The sequence below is a fragment of the Pelodiscus sinensis genome, chromosome 3 (genome assembly GCF_052426305.1).
Source record: "Pelodiscus sinensis isolate ZL-2025 chromosome 3, ASM5242630v1, whole genome shotgun sequence".
In the NCBI taxonomy this organism is placed as follows: domain Eukaryota; kingdom Metazoa; phylum Chordata; order Testudines; family Trionychidae; genus Pelodiscus; species Pelodiscus sinensis.
The window spans coordinates 125486977-125504326 of record NC_143054.1 but is presented as its reverse complement, the minus strand read 5'-3'; the positions used below and the strand labels follow the sequence as shown (position 1 = coordinate 125504326).

Genomic DNA, 17350 nt, shown 5'->3' with positions numbered 1-17350 from the left:
AAGGGTAAACCAGCCCCTATGAATTTGCTGCACTGGGTAAAGCATTGAAGTTTGGGGGGCAATGCCCCCACACCCACCTAACTCTTCATATAGAGTTGGGGCTTTAGCCCCACAAGCCACGCTGGGGTTTGGGGCTTCTGTCACGGTAGAAGGCAGCCTTCCTGACATGATTCATAGACCCTCAGAAGGCCAAAGACTCCCAGTTGATAACTGCTGTTTTAAGTCTCAGAGGAATAGCCATATTAGTCTATAACTTTAAAAACAAGCAGTCCTGTGGCACTTTAGAGACTAACAAATTGGCTCTAAGATACCACAGGACTATTTGTTGCTGTTTTAAGTGTTACTCTTAACTCTTCTGTATTTGCTGTCCATTTTCAGAAAAATTCTTTCAGCCTTCTTCCTCAAATTCAAGACACTGAGGATTAATTACTTCATAATTCATTCAAAACTGATTTTATAATAAAGCTGCTTAAAACAGAGAGATAGATAGGAGGTATGTAGAGGGCAAAAGTTTAAAACCTCAACTGTAAGAAATCTCAGCAATAACACTTGTGAAAAAGGAGTTGAGGTGGATTTTTATGTATATATTTTACATGAAATTTAAACTGTTCTCATCTAAAGCTTTATATATAGTATTGGTGATTAAAATAAAACACAAAAAGATGATGCCTGTGACCAATACCAAATTCACTTAAGAGAAAAGGTCCAATGACTTCATACCTGAAAAGGTGGATTATATTGGGTAACCTCCACAACAACATCATCAGACATGTGGTAACCTTTATCTTCTACTGTTATGAGTGTGTAATAGGTGAGACATGGACTGTCACCAAGATGCCATGCTGCAGCCAAAATCACGAGTCCATCACTAATCATTGAAAAAGCAGTACACATTTACAAGAACATGGTATACTCTTCTTATCAGAACATGTACCATGGTTCAGAAACCTGAACCACTCACAAATACTATTTTCTAAATAGCATTAGAAAAAAGTGTCTTATTAAACAAGAGCTTACATAAGAACATAAGAACAGCCATACTGGGTCAGACCAAAGGTCCTTCTAGCCCAGTATCCTGTCTGCCGACAGTGGCCAGCACCAGGTGCCCCAGAGAGGGTGGACCGAAGACAATGATCAAGCGATTTGTCTCCTGCCATCTCTCTCCATCCTCTGACAAACAGAGGCCAAGGACACCATTTTATCCCCTGGCTAATAGCCTTTTATGGACCTAACCTCCATGAAATTATCTAGCTTCTCTTTAAACTCTATTATACTCCTAGCCTTCACAGCCTTCTCTGTCAAGGAGTTCCACAGGTTGACTACACGCTGTGTGAAGAAGAACTTTCTTTTATTAGTTTTAAACCTGCTACCCATTAATTTCATTTGGTGTCCTCTAGTTCTTCTATTTAGGGAACTAATAAATAACTTTTCTTTATCGGCCCTTTCCACATCACTCATGGCTTTAATCTCAGACTTAAAATAGAGAAATTATATGCAACATTCTGCTGTTTTAATGCTCTTGATGCAGTAACAATGGTTTCTAGAAATCTGAAAATATGTGGAAACCTAAATTCTCATCCATGCTGTTAAGTAATATCAAAAGAAGCCATAAACCAGTTATTTTGGTTTACTGGCGTTTTGTCTTACCTGGCCTCTGGGAGAGAGTGGGGAGTGAGGGGGGAGGGGAGACGACAACATTGCAAAGAACATTCTCATGCAATGACAGAAACTTAATAGGATTACTGTGGATGCATTAAGTTACTAACACCATCACATCTAGTACAATCAGTTATTTGCACTGATATACCTGTTTTGTCACCAACAGCTTTTGTCAGAGTAATTAAAATCCCATCATTTATATATAAACCAATGTAGAAAAATAGAAAGCACTTATCAAATAAGTACATGGTTCATCTCTTATTAGAATGCTCATGCCTACTGATGATGAATGCTCATGCCTACCGATTTTGTTGCAGATCCATATACTGAACGTTGACTCCTCCTTTAATATCTTCATAGTTACTTTCTGAACCCTGTAAAAGACACTAAGTTATAGTAACACAAATAAAGCACCTATTATTTGTTTTTATTTTTTCACATGTACTGTCTCTTACCCAAATTGCATCTGTGATGTGTTCTTTAAGGACTCTGTTGATATCCCAGCTAAGAACATGACGTTCAGTAGAATCGTCTATCTCCCATTTGTTTAGATTTGAACTTGTCAATGCATAAAAGCTTGATCTCTCTTTGTCCCAAAGAACGTTAGAAAGCTGCATTAACAAAAAGAAAAAAACCCTCTGTCAGCTCAATTATGTTCTTACTATTCCGATATATTGTGCTGCTCTATTGTTAATATGTTCAGACGTATGGATGCTCAATTTGACTATTATCTGTATTACTGTAGTGACTCGGTGCCCTGTTCGTAGATCAAAATCCCACTGTGCAAGGGGCTGTATAACCACAGGATAAAGATGGTCCCTGCCCCTAAAGAGCTCACAATTTCTGTTTTAACTATGATACAAGATTTAAACATCAAATTGACTCTAGACAGAACTCTTACTTTATTGGATAAAAACAAAACAAAACATCAAAAATATATCTTGTTTTTATGTAATTCACACAGAAAACTTGTGGTGAGCCACAAAGAACTGAAATGCCTTTATCTATGGGGAAACATATGAGATGCTACTAGTTTTTCCATTATCAATTTGCCCTGTGTCATTTTTCTGCATGTCTCAAGTGTACACCAGGATATAGTTGATATGGAGTGGGCTTCAGATGTTCTTTATCCTGATGCAGTATGTCCTTAAGGAGCAATGAAGGACTGAGACAAAAAAGTTGGAAAACAGTATTAAAATTTAAAAAAAAATCTAATAATCTATTTCTTGAACTTACCATGGCATCGTTGCTGGGAGACAAAATCCCCAAGAGAGAGGAGACCCTTCGACCAATACCAGAAAACATGCCCTGTCCCTGTGGCAGTACATGCTGATGGATCTTGCCAGAACTGTCTGGAATCAATCGAACTAGTTGGCCTCTCGAAGATGATAAAATAAAAGTTCCTCCCTGACAAAGTAAAAATGTCTACATTACACACAAAATCCAAACCACCAGTTTTCAGCAACAATTAGTGTCAAATAAGTATTATTTGTACCAGGTCAAGAGGAAAAACAGAATTGGGAATACAGCCAGCCTTATTACTGCACAAAGAACCCGAGGGCTAGCAGAGATATGTCATGAAACATATTTTTTTTCAGCAAATTAATTTAAAGCTCAGCTGGCTATAAAAGCCGGGAGGCTTTATTTGGTTTAAAATGTCAGCTTTTCATAGGACATACTCTTTATCTGGACGTTATAAGACATTATATAAAAACTGAAATCTGAAATGTATCAGATGCAATGCTTTTTAAGAAGTATGTATAGTTCTTCCAAGACTTAAATAATGGCTCCAAATATTCTTTCCTGTTTCTAAGTTAACAATCAAATTAATAGTTTTGATGTAAACAAAATTTACCTTTACAGCTGTTAGAAAACTGCACAGAGAGCCTCCAAAGTCTGTAAAAGTCTCCGTATAGGAACCTTCATGCACAAGGCTGGGCCAATAACGTACAAACCCTTCGCTGGTGGCAACCATTGCTGAGAGAGACTGAGAATTGCAAAAAAATAGTAAATATAGGATGTAGGTGGACTATAATAATGATGCAACTTTTTACTTGAATAATAATCTCTTTTGAGCTTCGGGGGCAGCCGAGTTAGTCTGTTACAGAAAAAAACAACAAATGGTCTGGTAGCACTGCACAGACTAACGAAACACATAGATGGCATTATGAGCTTCCGTGGGCACAGCCCACTTCTTCAGATGACTGGAGTTATGAGTTGGGGATATGAAAACTCGAAATAAATAGGAGAGGGGAAGGGAAGGGTGGGAGAGAAATAAAAAGGGAGCGGGGTGGGAGACAGAGCATCATTAAGTATCTGGAGAATGGGTACTTAAACCTAAGCAGATAAAAATCTAAGTCAATGGATAGATTCCTAAAACAGGAAGGATATCACCCAGGGAGCTGTTAGCACCTTCAGTGGTTATTATGTAGGTAGAGTCCCCACCAGCTCTGAGTGACCCAGAGCTTTTGAGTGACCCAGAGCAAAAGAGGGTAGAAAAGGCACAAAACTGACATCAAACTACATTACCAAGTATTGTTGAATTATTAACTATAACTGAATTCCCTGGTATCAGTGACTATAATAAGGATGTTAAAATGTGATTATCTGGCTAATCATATAGTCAATACAATTTGTATCTACTATACAATTAGTCAATAGGCGCCGCTCTGCAGAGCCACAGCGGGGGTATCTCCAGGAGCCGACTCGGGCCAGGACTGAGCAGTCCTGGCTCATGCTGGCTCTGGAGCCACCTGTGCAGCAGCTCTGCATTTTAAATGTAGTAATAGCTACTGGGCTTTTGCTACATTTAAAATGCAGAGGCTCAGCAATCAGCATGAACCTGGCCACCACATGATGTGATGTAGTGGGGGGGGGGGGGGTGCTGTCCATTCTGGTTGGGCATTCACTGGTCACTATGCTTGGGCTGTGGGTGACCCCTACTGGCCTGCATCTGTAAGCACTGCCCAGCAGGGGGTCGCCCTGGGACAGGAGTTGCCTCTCTCTGAGAGAGGCAAGTGGGGGGGGGGAAACTAGATGATTCGCTACTCAACTATCTGATAAGCACTTGCTTATCGATTAGTCTAGCAGTCACTTACATCCTGTGAGAGCGTGTCGGGAATTCCCGACCCTGCACCTCCATCCGCAGCCAGATGTGACTCAGCCAGCCAGTAGAATAGAAGTTTTATTGGTTCTCAGGGACGCAACATAGCATAGGATCTATGTTAGCACAGGAGCCGAGAGAAGATGGCCTTATTCCTCTTGGGAGGAAGGGACTCCCAGACCCTTCACCCCCTTCCCCGCTCTAAGCCTCCACGACCATCCTAGCCCATCTGAGACTGACCCCACTCCCAGGCCTAGTTCCCAGCCTGGTGACAGTCCCCGCCTATATCCCTTGTCTTTCTTCCTGAGAAAGAGTTATCAGTTTTGATTTACAAGCAGTGCACATACCCAGAATTAACACATAGATGTTGCATAATTTTTTCAGTAAACGCTGTGCTCAAATTTAACTAAACTTTGGGAAGCCCACTGCTGAACAACAGAATTTTCCCTAATCTGATTTTTTAAAAGTTTTAATTAATCTTTTAAGAATGCAGAACAAAAAGTTTCTAGTTACTACATTTAATTACCAAAAAGACAGTAAATCGTTTAAACCCATTTTAAGTATATTAAGTGTGAATCTGCCATTTTTACAGTGAGTTTAAAACTAGGCTGGGTAGATTTAACATCCCCTTCCCTCCCCCCCATTCATTTGATTTGATTTTTAATTATTGTTATTTTTATAGTTGTGGGGAGTAGGGCTAAGGTTAAGGTTAGAGCCGTGCTGACAGCAGGGTTGCTGGGTGTTTCCTGTGCGGCCAATGGAAGGGCAGAGTAGAGACTGCCAGCAAGAGCTGCATGGATGACAAGGAGCCCCAATCCATAGGGGAGACCTCTCCACTGAAGTTCTCTTAAGCTAAGCAGCCACACAGCTGTCTAGCTGATGAAGTACAGACACTTACGGCATCTGCGCAAGGCAAGGAGAGCTACCCCATCCTCAACCTAGTCTTCAGCCTAGTGGCGGAGGGGGTGAGGGTGGAGGGCCCAAACCAGGTACCTCTCCCCCAGCCCAAAGGCCCAGTACTTCTTACCCACCCCCTGCCAAAATGGCCCAGTCTCAAAGTCCCTCCTCACACTCCTGCACCCCACACTCTGCCCCAGTGCCACCCAGAGCCTTTGCACCCCAACCATATGTCCTAGCCTGAGCTCCTCATCCCCAGCCCGAACTAGAGCCTGAACCCCTTGCACTCCAACTCTCTGCTCCAGGCCTGAGCCCCTCCCACAATCAGAGCCCTCATGTTCCACTCCCACCACATACATTTTATGATGTGCACCAATATGAAGGTGATATGTCTTATATCATGTCCATACTGGTGTACCTAACAAATTCATTTCTCTCAAGGGTGGGAAAAATTAGAGTGAACACTGCACCACACTGCTGAATGATTCATGCCAGGGAATAACTCCCACATTCCTTGCTCTACATGGCCGCAGATCTCTAACAGGCATGCTGACTGTTACCAAGTGATTTTTTCCCATCAATATCAGTGTCAGTATAAATAGATGTTTACTGACAATTATTGATTAAAACTGAAACCTGCCAAACCTAATTATAATACAGGGAATGAAGATTCCAAATGAATGCATGACAAAAAAAAATGATATTCACAGATGTCTTTTTTTTTTAATTGTTCAGTTGCTTACCTGTAAAGAAGGTACTTCACCAGAGGTAAGGAAGCAGGATATAGCTGCCAAGCTAGAACTCCACTGGAAATCACTGGATGGTAACTGTAGTTCCTTGCATACAGATAACTACAACGAGGAATAGAGACACACTATTATAAGCATGCCTCAAAGTAGTTTGCATATCCATTTTGTAAATTCTACTAATCTTTGACCTGACAGTAGGTTTTAAAGTAAAAGCAAACAATTACTCAAATTACATGAAACTACAACCGGTTTAAAGATGATTATCAGAGGACAGTCACATTTATGTTAAATAAATACCCAGACCTGCTTCACTTTCATCTTATTGGCAAATACAGGAACTCCAGTCTTCTGTCAGACAGCAACTTGTGTTGGCCAATAAGCAGGCAACTGTTTCACTGAACTTATACCTTTATTCAAATGTCTTAAATTGGGGTGGGCAAGATATCTCTCATGGGCAGGATCCAGCCTGCGGAAACCCTGTCGGGACCCTGGGGCATGCAGCAGCCACTTTTTTAAATGCAGAACTGCTCCACGTGAGACTCTACTCTGGAGGGAGGGGGAAGCTTCATGTGATCTCCTCCCTCCCAATCCTCAGTTCCTATTGGTCAGAAACAACCAGCCAACAGGAGCTGAGAAATTGGCCTGGGGGATGGGACAGCGCAAACCGGGGCTGAGAGCTACATGAAGGGAGCAGCCAGCAGTTTAAAGTGATCAAGGGTTGCAGCAGGCAGGGAGTCAAGCCTGCCTTGGGGGTGCTGCAGGGCTGTTGGCCGGGAGATGCTTAAGTAAGCACCTCCCAGCCAGAGCCTGCCTCTGGCACCCTTGCCTCTCCTGCACCTCAACTTCCTCCCCCAGGTCACCTTCCAAACCCTCTACACTCTCCTGTCCCATGTCCCTCCCAGATCCTGTACCCATCCTACGCCCTTCTCCTAGGCCATAATCCTCTCCTGCACTCTCACTCCCTCTCCCTGACCTTACACCCCAATTCCCAGACCCAGGTCACAACCCGTTCCTTCACACAAACTCCCTCTCAGATCTCACACCACCTCCCAAACCCCAGTTCCTTACCCCATGTGCCCTTCTGCATGCAACCTCCATCCTAGACCCTGCACCCTCTCCATTGAAAAGTGTGGCCCTGGACCACTTTCTAAAATCGTAGTGGGCCCCTATCAAAAATTATTGCCCACCCTGGTGTTAAATGCAATGTATAATGTCAAACATTTTTCAAATGCTGCTTCCCCCGAGACAGCACAGGGAGCCCTCTGCAATTGTACTACCACAAACCAGCCCACTCCTGTGACAAGGGGCTCTTTAAATCCTTGTTAAGTAACATATATTCACCCCCCACACACACTTCCAGTTAAAGAAAAACATATAACTAATCAGTTGTGCCAATTACTGGGTTCATCTGCATATATGTTGTTACCATGTCCCCTACCCTTCATTTGCTCGAGTCATTTACAGATGAAAGCTCTAGAGCATAGACTATATCATTGCTTGTGTATCACTATTTGGAGGCCTAATCTTGCATGGGGTGGGAAACTGAGTGCTACTAAAATAAACTGTGAATAATAGAACTACTGTTTATTTTATTTGAGTATGTGCTTAACAATCAGAAGAACTATACTGTTAATGAGCATTGTCTTTAAAAATGTAAAGCTCTGAATTTTAAACTGTCTTCAGTTCTAACATTAAGTTTCCATCAGCATTCCCAGTAACCTGTGCACTTGTGTGGCCGCTCAGGAGAGAGTTAAATGCCATGCAGCTATTAGCAAAGCATCCACAGCTAGGTATTTGTTTCTACTGGCGACGGACATTCGCACATGTCTTGGTGCACATAATTTATTTCACAAATAGCTGGAAAAAAAATCCACACATGGATGGAAAAGTTTAGAGGAAACATTGGTCCCCATACAGAGTATCACAAATGTTATTTTTAGCAAGACTGTCACAACCAGCTGGTAGCTCGGAAATGTATTTACACAGAAAACACAATTCAAAAATTATACATGGTAAGAACGCTTCTCAACACTGCCATGGACAAAGCAGGCTTCTTTGAAGCCTTTTAGCCAGAACATTGGTTATACATTTTAAAACACAAGATGACAATCATCCAAAGAAATATTCTTGAGAAAATCATGACTGTAATAAGGATTGAATAGGGAAGAAAAAATGTATAGGTACATCAGGACAGCTGCACCTGTCACTAATATCATGGACACTATACTGTTAGAGTTGTACGAAAACATACACTATATTTGACTGAGGAAGAGGGACCTATTCCCTGTCACCAAGGCTATGTCTACACTTCCGCTTTTTATCGGAAAAAGGCACGCAAATTGCGCTGTGCAATTTGCATACCTTTTCACGATAGTTTTGTCGGAAGAAGCTTTTCCGAAATTTAGCCCATTTACACTGGACCAAATTTTAGAAAAACCTCCTCTTTCAGAAGAGCCCTTCTTCCTTGTGACACAAGGAAGACAGGGCTTCCAAAAGAGCAAATCTTCTCTTCCGACATTTTTTGTGGAAGAGCAGATGCATTCCCTGGACATGGCAGAGTTTTTATTGGGATACCTCTGGTATCCCAGGAAAAACCCCGTAGTCTAGACATAGCCCAAGAGAGGCTGGAGAATGAGTCTCTAGTCTTTTTTTTTTATATAACTACAGGCTACTATAGATGTTAATTCTACGTACTGAAGGCGCTGGGGTTTTCTTCTTCTGCTTAGGTGTGTTTGGTGCATAGGTGAAAATATTTTCTTGCCAAAAAAAAAAAAAAAAATCATTTACCATACAAGAGGCTTTTACAGATTCATTTGTCATGGCAAAGATCCAAGAGCAAGCACCGTATTATCAAACCCAGTTTTAATATATTAGTTAGCTTATAAAAACATTATTTAAATCACTAGAGTGCATCTACTTTTAGAGAATTATTACATTTAAAAAATGCATTAAGGTTGCACTGAGAGAAAATACAAAAGTTAAGCTTTCATCTTACTTATGGAGTTGCTGTCACAGATTCATACAAATTCATTCATCTTTTTCATGTGAGTTATGGGTCTCAGTCCATCCCTTGGGTCAAACTACACAACTGAAAAACTTGCTTAATAAGCTCAACACATACACATCCAATTTTATATCATAATTTTGACAGCCTATGTACCTTAGCAACTGGAGATTGACCGATCTTCCAAATAATCAGCCTCTCTCTGTAGACAAGCCAGGCCCATCCACTTTCATCCACCTGCACACTTAACTGGTCATCCGCTATATCCAAAAAGACCACATAAAATTTCAAGAAGTAATAAGATTAGTAAAACTGCAGAATAATCTCTAAACTATCTAATCTTCATTTTGGTAGAAAAAGAGGATTTTTTTTCCTAATAGATCCAATGCCACATGAAAAATCCTATGTCCTTTAGTTAATTAAATTCAAGACACTCATTTACCAAATATTGTTTAAAATACATTTCAATGTAATATGCTCTCAACTTTTGTGAAAAATGTAATTCACTCCAAGAAAATGACCCATATAACCATTACATAGAATTGAAAGCAGCACAATCACTAAGGATATGAATTCAAGTTATTGTAGACAAAGTAAACCTAAGTCAGTGAACCCTTATAAAAATGAAACAAATGTTGAGAAATCTCTGAATAGAGTCTTAGTTTCAAGGCAAGGCCCATTTTCCTGGGTTTTTGAGAATGATCTGAAAATAATGAGTACCTTTTTCTATTTATCTGCTGGTTTTATACCATTATGTGGAACTGGGTCATATCATAGAATCATAGAATACTAGGACTGGAAGGGACCTCGAGAGGTCTTCAATGTATTTATGTTTTAACAGTTTGGATTATGTGTTCCTAAAGAACTATTAAAGCACCTAAAGTTTGAGATATTTACAAAATAAATGAAAGATAAAAAAGCTAGGCAAACCTATATACAACTTAATTTCTTTACTCAGTCCTTTGAATTTGACACACACAATTCTCTTTTAGACACCATATTAGGCATTTTTAATATTCTTCTAACCATCTAACCTGTAGGTGTCAATTTCAAAAATAAGACTCTCATTAACTTTGTCCATAAAGGATCCAGCTCCTTCATCTTTCCTAGATTCAGCTATTTATAATTGAAAAGTATTTTTTTAATGTTAGTTCAGTTTTGTTTCTGAAGGAAGACTTTTTCATAAAGTTGTGCATTACACTCTTGAAACAGACCCATTTTATCTCATTCTAATAATTTTCATTAGCATAATTCGCAAGTCTTGAATTTTACAAGCCACTTGTATTTGTTACTAGAAGATTTACCTGGCACTGCTCAGGTCCTTAACACACGTAATTTTTGTTTTTCCCTCACTTGAATCATTGCTCTGAGGTAGGGCTGGGAATGAAGGGTTCAGTGTGCAGGCTACCTCGGGGAGAGAGGACTAGCCCAAAGCCGCCTCTCACTGCAGCAGACTGGGGCCAGGTGAGAAGTGCCTCCCCATGGATGCTGCAGCTCCAGCGGGCATAGCAGAGGGAGAGATGCATGTCCCCCCCACCCCTGCTATGGCAGGTACGGGTTCATCTGCCCCATGCTACCAACCAGAGTGCAGAATGCAACAAACTGCGCATTTTCCTCTCTTGACAAAAGGGAACAGCCAGCAATGTTCCCATACGAAAAGGAGGGTGGGAGCTTCAACCCCCTCCCCAGTCCTGCCTAAAGGGCGTCTGGGGGTGAGGGGAAAGGCACACAACTGGGGCAGTCTTGGACGAGGTAACATATCCCTAGCTGGCCCCTTTCACCTGCCTTGTGATTCTCTCTTGTCTATATGGTTTTATGAGAAGCAATCCCATTCTGGGTACAGCCCGTGTCCCTGGAACAACCAAACCCTTACCTTGGTTTAAGATATGATAAGTGGAAGCTGCATACAAATTTGGACTAGTTCTTACCGTTTAGGAAGAATTCTTAAATAGAGAGACAGACTCATGCACAAACGCTCTCAAATATATCGTAGATTGTTTTGAAATTAAAGAATCTGGATCAATGGATACATTCTTATTACATATAAAAATACAGACCTGTGCAATGCACCTTTTCAGCACAATTGATATCAAACATGAAGTGCAAAACAAGGAAAAAGTAAGGATGGTTGTTCTTTTTTAACTTAAGACTTTGTAAATGACTGTTACCAGTGGCCTAAACATTTCTTTCTTAAGCTTACCTAAAACTGTGAGTGGCAATATTTAAACAACTGAATATATGGATCAGCAACCTTAATTTTGACTGTTTTTGTTGTGCTTGGTCTGTACAGTACTCTCCAAATATAATTAAATAGTTTTGCTTTTCACAAAAAGTCCAGTACTGAATTGATATCCAGATGACTGACATTTGAAAGAAAATAACTGAATTGTTCTGATCATGAACAATTACAGTCTTACGTGTTTTGAAGCTTATAAATGCTCTAGCAAGAGACTTCTTATATACAATTAAAAAGGTGTTCTCTTCTCCTCCTCCTTGCTCAAAAATATCTATTTAAAAGTATAAAGAGATTACCGTATTTCCTTTATCTGATCTAATTCCCATGTAATCATTCCTTACCTTCAGCCATTCTTAGGGCCTCCATAACCTTAACAGGGAGAGAGGATCCAAAAGTCTTAACGTCATAGTTGATAGTTTCACTGGCTGAAGGATGTTGTAATACTCTTGTGGGTGTTGCTCTAAAAAAAATATACACATAAACTGTGATTGATTTGTTTCCATTATGTCTCCTGCAATTTTAAGATATACTTATTTCATTTTCAATTATTTAAAAGATACTTGATTGAATGGCCAAGTTTGTGAAAAACAGGCACAAGTGCATATCTTTAGGAGCTAACATTCAAGTCACTAAAGGAGGTTTCCCTTCTTATATTAATTTGAATGGAATAATGGGCCAAAGGTGTTAACATAAACCAGTGACAATCCAACAATAAAATATTAAAAACAAAGTTTCGGGTTTGGCATACAGTGACTTCAGCCTGTTTAGTACCACAATATGCATCACAAAGTCTTTTCAACTTTTTATTAAAGACATAGAAAAGAAAGAAAAGAGTTAAAACATTTGAAATGTACAGGCAGTCCCCGGGTTACGTACAAGATAGGGACTGCAGGTTTGTTCTTAAGTTGAATTTGTATGTAAGTCGGAACTGGTATATATAGTAGGGGAAACTCTAGCCAAACATTTCTCCAGAGCTCAGTTTTATTCTCCCACACCTCACTTCCCTCAGTCCTTTATTCTCAAGCTGAGGTGTCTGCTGAGAAAAGCCGCTCCGCGTCTCCCTGGTCTGCTGGGGGGCGGGAGGGGGGGGGTGCTAGCTTCGCGTCTCCCTGGTCTACTGGGGGGAAGCTGCTAGTGTGGGGTTGCCTCACCCCGTTTGTAAGTAGGGATCTGATGTAAGTCGGATCCATGTAACCCGGGGACTGCCTGTAATGCATTCAACAAGATTTTCATTTCAACGTTATTTGTTCCCTTTCTCTTTAGCTGGAAAAAGTTTTAGAAGACAAAAATCCTTTGTTTGTGAGCCTTTTAGATAATAATAAAGATAGTATTATCTGTCCTGTTGGGTAAGAGAGCAGTTGACCAATGCCAGGTGCAGCTATTACTGCTATTAGAAGTTTAAAACTAATTTTGGGAAAAAGAAAAGAAGTTTGTTGATACGGGCTGGAACTAGGGATGTGAATGGTTAACCCCGACACCCTGTATTGCTGCTGCCTCTGTATCAGAGGCAGGGATGTGAGGTGGCAGGTAGAGTTGGTCTAAAAATTGGCTCCCCACGCAGACCAGTTCCCACCTGCAGCCTGCTGACTCGGATACAGAGTAAAGATGTTAAATATCAGTTAACTGAATAGCCAATTAACCGAATGAAATCTTATTGATTACTTGACTATTCTATAGCTCCCGGGGGTAAGGCCAACAGCCAGGGTGCTCCAGCCCCTCTCCCAAGGAGCCGCCCGCCACTCTGTGCTGCTGCCTCTGTAGCATAGGCAGCAGTGCTGGGTGCCAGGCGGGAGCTAGTCCACAAGGGAAGCCAGATTAATAAACAGCTCCCCCTCATGGACCAGATGCCTGCTGCCCCATGCTGCTGTCTCTGATACAGAGGCAGCAGCACAGCGTGGCAGCAGCCCGTCGGGAACAGGGGGGTCTGAGCTCACGGATGCGGCACAAGACAGAACTGAACCAGGCTGCCCGCCTGGCTCCTAATGCACTTTAAAGGCAGAGCCGCAGCAGGGGAACCAGCGCGTGCTGGGCTGCTGGCCAGGCTGCTAAACAGTTTACTGGGGGGGGAGGGGGGGTCGTGTGGTCTGTAGCACTAACCTGAAAGCTTTTGCTTACGGGTTAATCGATAACACTGATCCATCCCCAACAGCCGGGGGAGGGGTGACTCCGCGGAGCCGGGGGGGGGCGGTTTTTAAGTGCCCCGCGCATCAGTTTCCGCTTTACCCCCCCCCTCCCCCCCCGCGCGGTGTGGGGCGCTAAGGCCCCGCGGGGCACTCACCGCGCCGAGAGGGAGCCGCTCCGCCTCCCCGCCGGGGAGAAGAGCCCCGGGGAAGCGGCCGCCGGCACCAGGCTCTTCCTGCCGCCCGGCCGGGGGATGGAGAGGGCGGCGGGCCCGAGGGTCCTGCGGGCCGATCCGCCCGGGGTGCGCGGGGAGCCGGGGGCGGCAGGGAACATGGTGGGGGGAGGGGGGCGAGGAAGCGGCGCGAACCCAGCAGCGCCTGAACGATCAACCGCCGAGGCCTCGCGCGCGCGCCGCTGACGTACGGGAGCTGCACGCTCAGCTCCAGGCGTCGCAGCTGCCTACGTCACACTCCCGGCCCCGAGACAAGGCGGGGTCAGCTGGGACGCCGGCGCGCGCCTCCTGCTCTAGGGAGGAAGGCGGGGGCCCGGAACGGCGGGGTGGCTCGCGCTCGCGCTGCAGGGATCCAGCCCCTGAGCGGAGCGGGGCAGGGGGCGGCTGGCACAGCCTGGCTTCTGCACCACGCGGGCCAGTGGCGGTGACTGCAGCGCGGGGGGAGCCCACGTGTCATGTCGGGGAGCGGAACTCTCGCCGGGGCAGCCCCAGCCGCCCTCTCCTGCTGCACAGCCCTCGGCGCCGGGGGCCGTCTCAGCAGAAAGGAGCGGGCTGGGCGGCGTTGGAGTGTGTCCGCTCACACGAGCTCAGTCCATCAGCGTCTTACTCTGGGGGTTGGCTTAAACTTTGGTGTTAGGCAGGGCAGCTTTAGGGGCAGGTGCTGGGCGGGGGCTTTTTTTCTTTTCTTAACAGCAAAAGGGAGACTAGGATGTCGGAAGTAACATGTTTCAGGTATTCCCTCCCTGGATTCATTTCTCACTGACCGCTAAGAGCGTTTTGGACCTTTTGTAGAAAATCGTGGAACCTTGCAGACTTTCTGAGAACTATGTGGACAGAACCTCTGGTGCACCTTTGTCATCATACATGATCATGCATCAAACTTAGGGAATAAGCTACCAAGCCAATAAAACATAAGTTATTCAAAAGTTTAACAAATGGGGGGGGGGGGGGGCTGAAGACACTGCTTGTGGAGCATCATTTGGGCTAGGACCTGCCCTCGTGTCAGGCCAACCCCCTTTCATTCCCAGTGAAAAGAAAAAAAAGGCAGAGATTTCCCTACACCCCCCAACTCTCTGAATTTCCCCATCATTCATCTAGTGGTCAACTGGTAACATGCAGGGCTCCCCATTTAGTTTGTTGGAAATTTACTTAAAATTGAAATAAGGCACATACAGCTGTGTTTTATGCCAGTTTCAGTGGATTCCTTTCAGTGATGTTGGCCAACCTAATAATTGCAAAATACGATTTGTAAATAAGGTGGGAATGAGCTTTCCCCTGACAGCCAGTAATGAGCAGGGACGCATGAGGGAAAGGCTTCCAGATCAGACTGTGTTGACAAACATACCTACTCTGCCTAGGTATCCAGCAGACAGACCTGTGTTGCCCAAGTGATCAATCTTGGCTATAAATCACTTGAATGTGGGATAGTGATAGAAATGTAGCCGTGTTAGTCTGGGGTAGCTGAAGCAAAATGCAGGACAATGTAGCACTTTAAAGACTAACAAGATGGTTTATTAGATGATGAGCTTTCGTGGGCCAGACCCACTTCCTCAGATCAAATAGTGGAAGAATAGTGGTGACTATTTTCTTCCACTATTTGATCTGAGGAAGTGGGTCTGGCCCACGAAAGCTCATCATCTAATAAACCATCTTGTTAGTCTTTAAAGTGCTACATTGTCCTGCATTTTGCTTGAATGTGGGAGTAATTAAATGTTATTCTTATTTGAGTAACGGGCAGCGAAACTGTTCTTAGTTTGTCCTGACCAAGGGGATCACCCACAGTGCTTAATTAGTGCCAGTGTTTGCCAAAGCTATGCCCTAGCACATTATGGGCTAAGTAATGCCTAAAAAGAGAAGAGCCTATGGAGCCTAATCAGTTCTATCTTTAAAAAGAAAGAGGCAGGTCAAACAGAGCCTGAGATTCTTAGGCAGAGCCGACACTTTTAAATTTTCTTTTTGTTCTCAAATTCAGGACTTTGTCCCTCAGAAGATTGCAAAGAGTTAACAGTCTTTCTCTCAGAGACTTTTTTTGGAAAGCTCATCTTTCAAAGCTTAACCTAATAAGAAAAAGGAGCACACACTGATGTTACTACAACTATCGGTTTATTTACTGGAGGCGGGAGGTAGGAAGAGTAGGGTAGGAAGGAAGGGAGGATTAAAGATACTGAACAACTACAGTACACAAACACACACTCATACAGGTGAAAGAGAGATCTGATGCATTGTTTTTACCTTTTCCAGATGCCAAAGGTCTGACCGGACCAATGGACCACAAGCACAAATATGATGTTGATGAAGGACTCAGGTAAGTACCCTATCTATATACCCACCCTGATTGTATGTCTGTCCTATCTAACTTGGATGAATTCTGTGTATGGGAGTGCGCTCCTTCTCAAAATAGCAAAACCCCAACAATGCAAAAATGTTATTCCAAAACTATGAAAGCTAAGCTGTCATTCAGGCTAATGACCAGTGTCCTAATACAGAAGCTCTCCACTGAACACCCTTCTCTGTCTCCATTCATTGGGAGCTGCAGGCTGTCATGCTTTCAGATACTCAAGGACACAGTTCTGGTGAGTAGGCTTGTTTCAAAAGTTTTGGACTTGGTATGCTCCAAAGATACTCAGAAATGGGGCTTGTGCAAGTCATGTTTGCTTTTTGGATATGAAGCTTAACAGAACTCCAATTTTAAAACACAGGCATATTTAATACAACTTTTAACCACTGAGCCACTTAACTTTCAAAATATATTGCACCTGGTGCAAACGCTGTTTTCACTGTCCTGTAGGACTGCAGTGATAGAATATGAAGTTCTTATAAGGAACTTAATCAAAATAAGCACGTACATATGTCTACCGGAAAACACACTCCAGGACTTGATACAGCAAACACAAAACTAAACCTGCTATTTTTTTTCCGGGTCTGGAGCACCCACGAAGTTAGAGCCTGTGTTCAACACTAACTGTTGTGACCAAGAGGCACAAAAGATGAATTCCTACTTCCTTCATCCAGGAAACATACCACAAAGATTGTGTCAAATCCTTAGTTATGATGAAGAAATTGAATCAATCCTTCATTCATTCATCATATGATATTTCATTCTGTGTTCAAATTCTCTATTCTGTCCTTATCACATAGCAAATCCATTGCTGGTAGTGCCTCACTCCATTCGACTGTTTGTTTTATAAGACAGGCATCTATAAAAGCTACATAGAGGTTGAGTAGAATCCAGAAATTGCAGTTGTAGATCTGTAAGAATCAAATCCATGTATTTGTGCAGCTGCCTTAACAAACACTTCTTGTCCTCTTAATTAATCAATAGAAGTGCCTTAATTAATCAACTTGTGAA

At 42.9% G+C, this 17350-nt stretch overlaps 1 protein-coding gene and 1 long non-coding RNA gene across 3 annotated transcripts in view; one reads left to right on the top strand and one right to left on the bottom strand.

Moving 5' to 3' along the window:
• NUP133 (nucleoporin 133) overlaps window positions 1–14219 on the bottom strand; it is a 55374-nt gene extending 41155 nt beyond the window's left edge. Inside the window, exons 1-9 of one of the 2 annotated variants that reach the window (XM_075924725.2) lie at window positions 13927–14219; window positions 11990–12108; window positions 9569–9672; window positions 6403–6510; window positions 3515–3646; window positions 2896–3066; window positions 2115–2270; window positions 1963–2033; window positions 721–868 (exon numbers count right to left, since the gene is read on the bottom strand). In XM_075924725.2, coding sequence (XP_075780840.2) covers window positions 721–868; window positions 1963–2033; window positions 2115–2270; window positions 2896–3066; window positions 3515–3646; window positions 6403–6510; window positions 9569–9672; window positions 11990–12108; window positions 13927–14102 — 1185 coding nt within the window. In that variant the 5' untranslated portion in view covers window positions 14103–14219. The remainder of the gene's footprint in view (window positions 1–720; window positions 869–1962; window positions 2034–2114; window positions 2271–2895; window positions 3067–3514; window positions 3647–6402; window positions 6511–9568; window positions 9673–11989; window positions 12109–13926) is intronic. The other variant, XM_075924724.2, reaches the window with a different exon arrangement.
• A 1361-nt stretch (window positions 14220–15580) lies between these two features.
• LOC112545601 (uncharacterized) lies at window positions 15581–17342 on the top strand. Its single transcript, XR_016349234.1, has 2 exons — window positions 15581–16086; window positions 16243–17342. It is a non-coding gene; the product is annotated as an uncharacterized LOC112545601 (long non-coding RNA).
• Window positions 17343–17350: the final 8 nt, after the last annotated feature.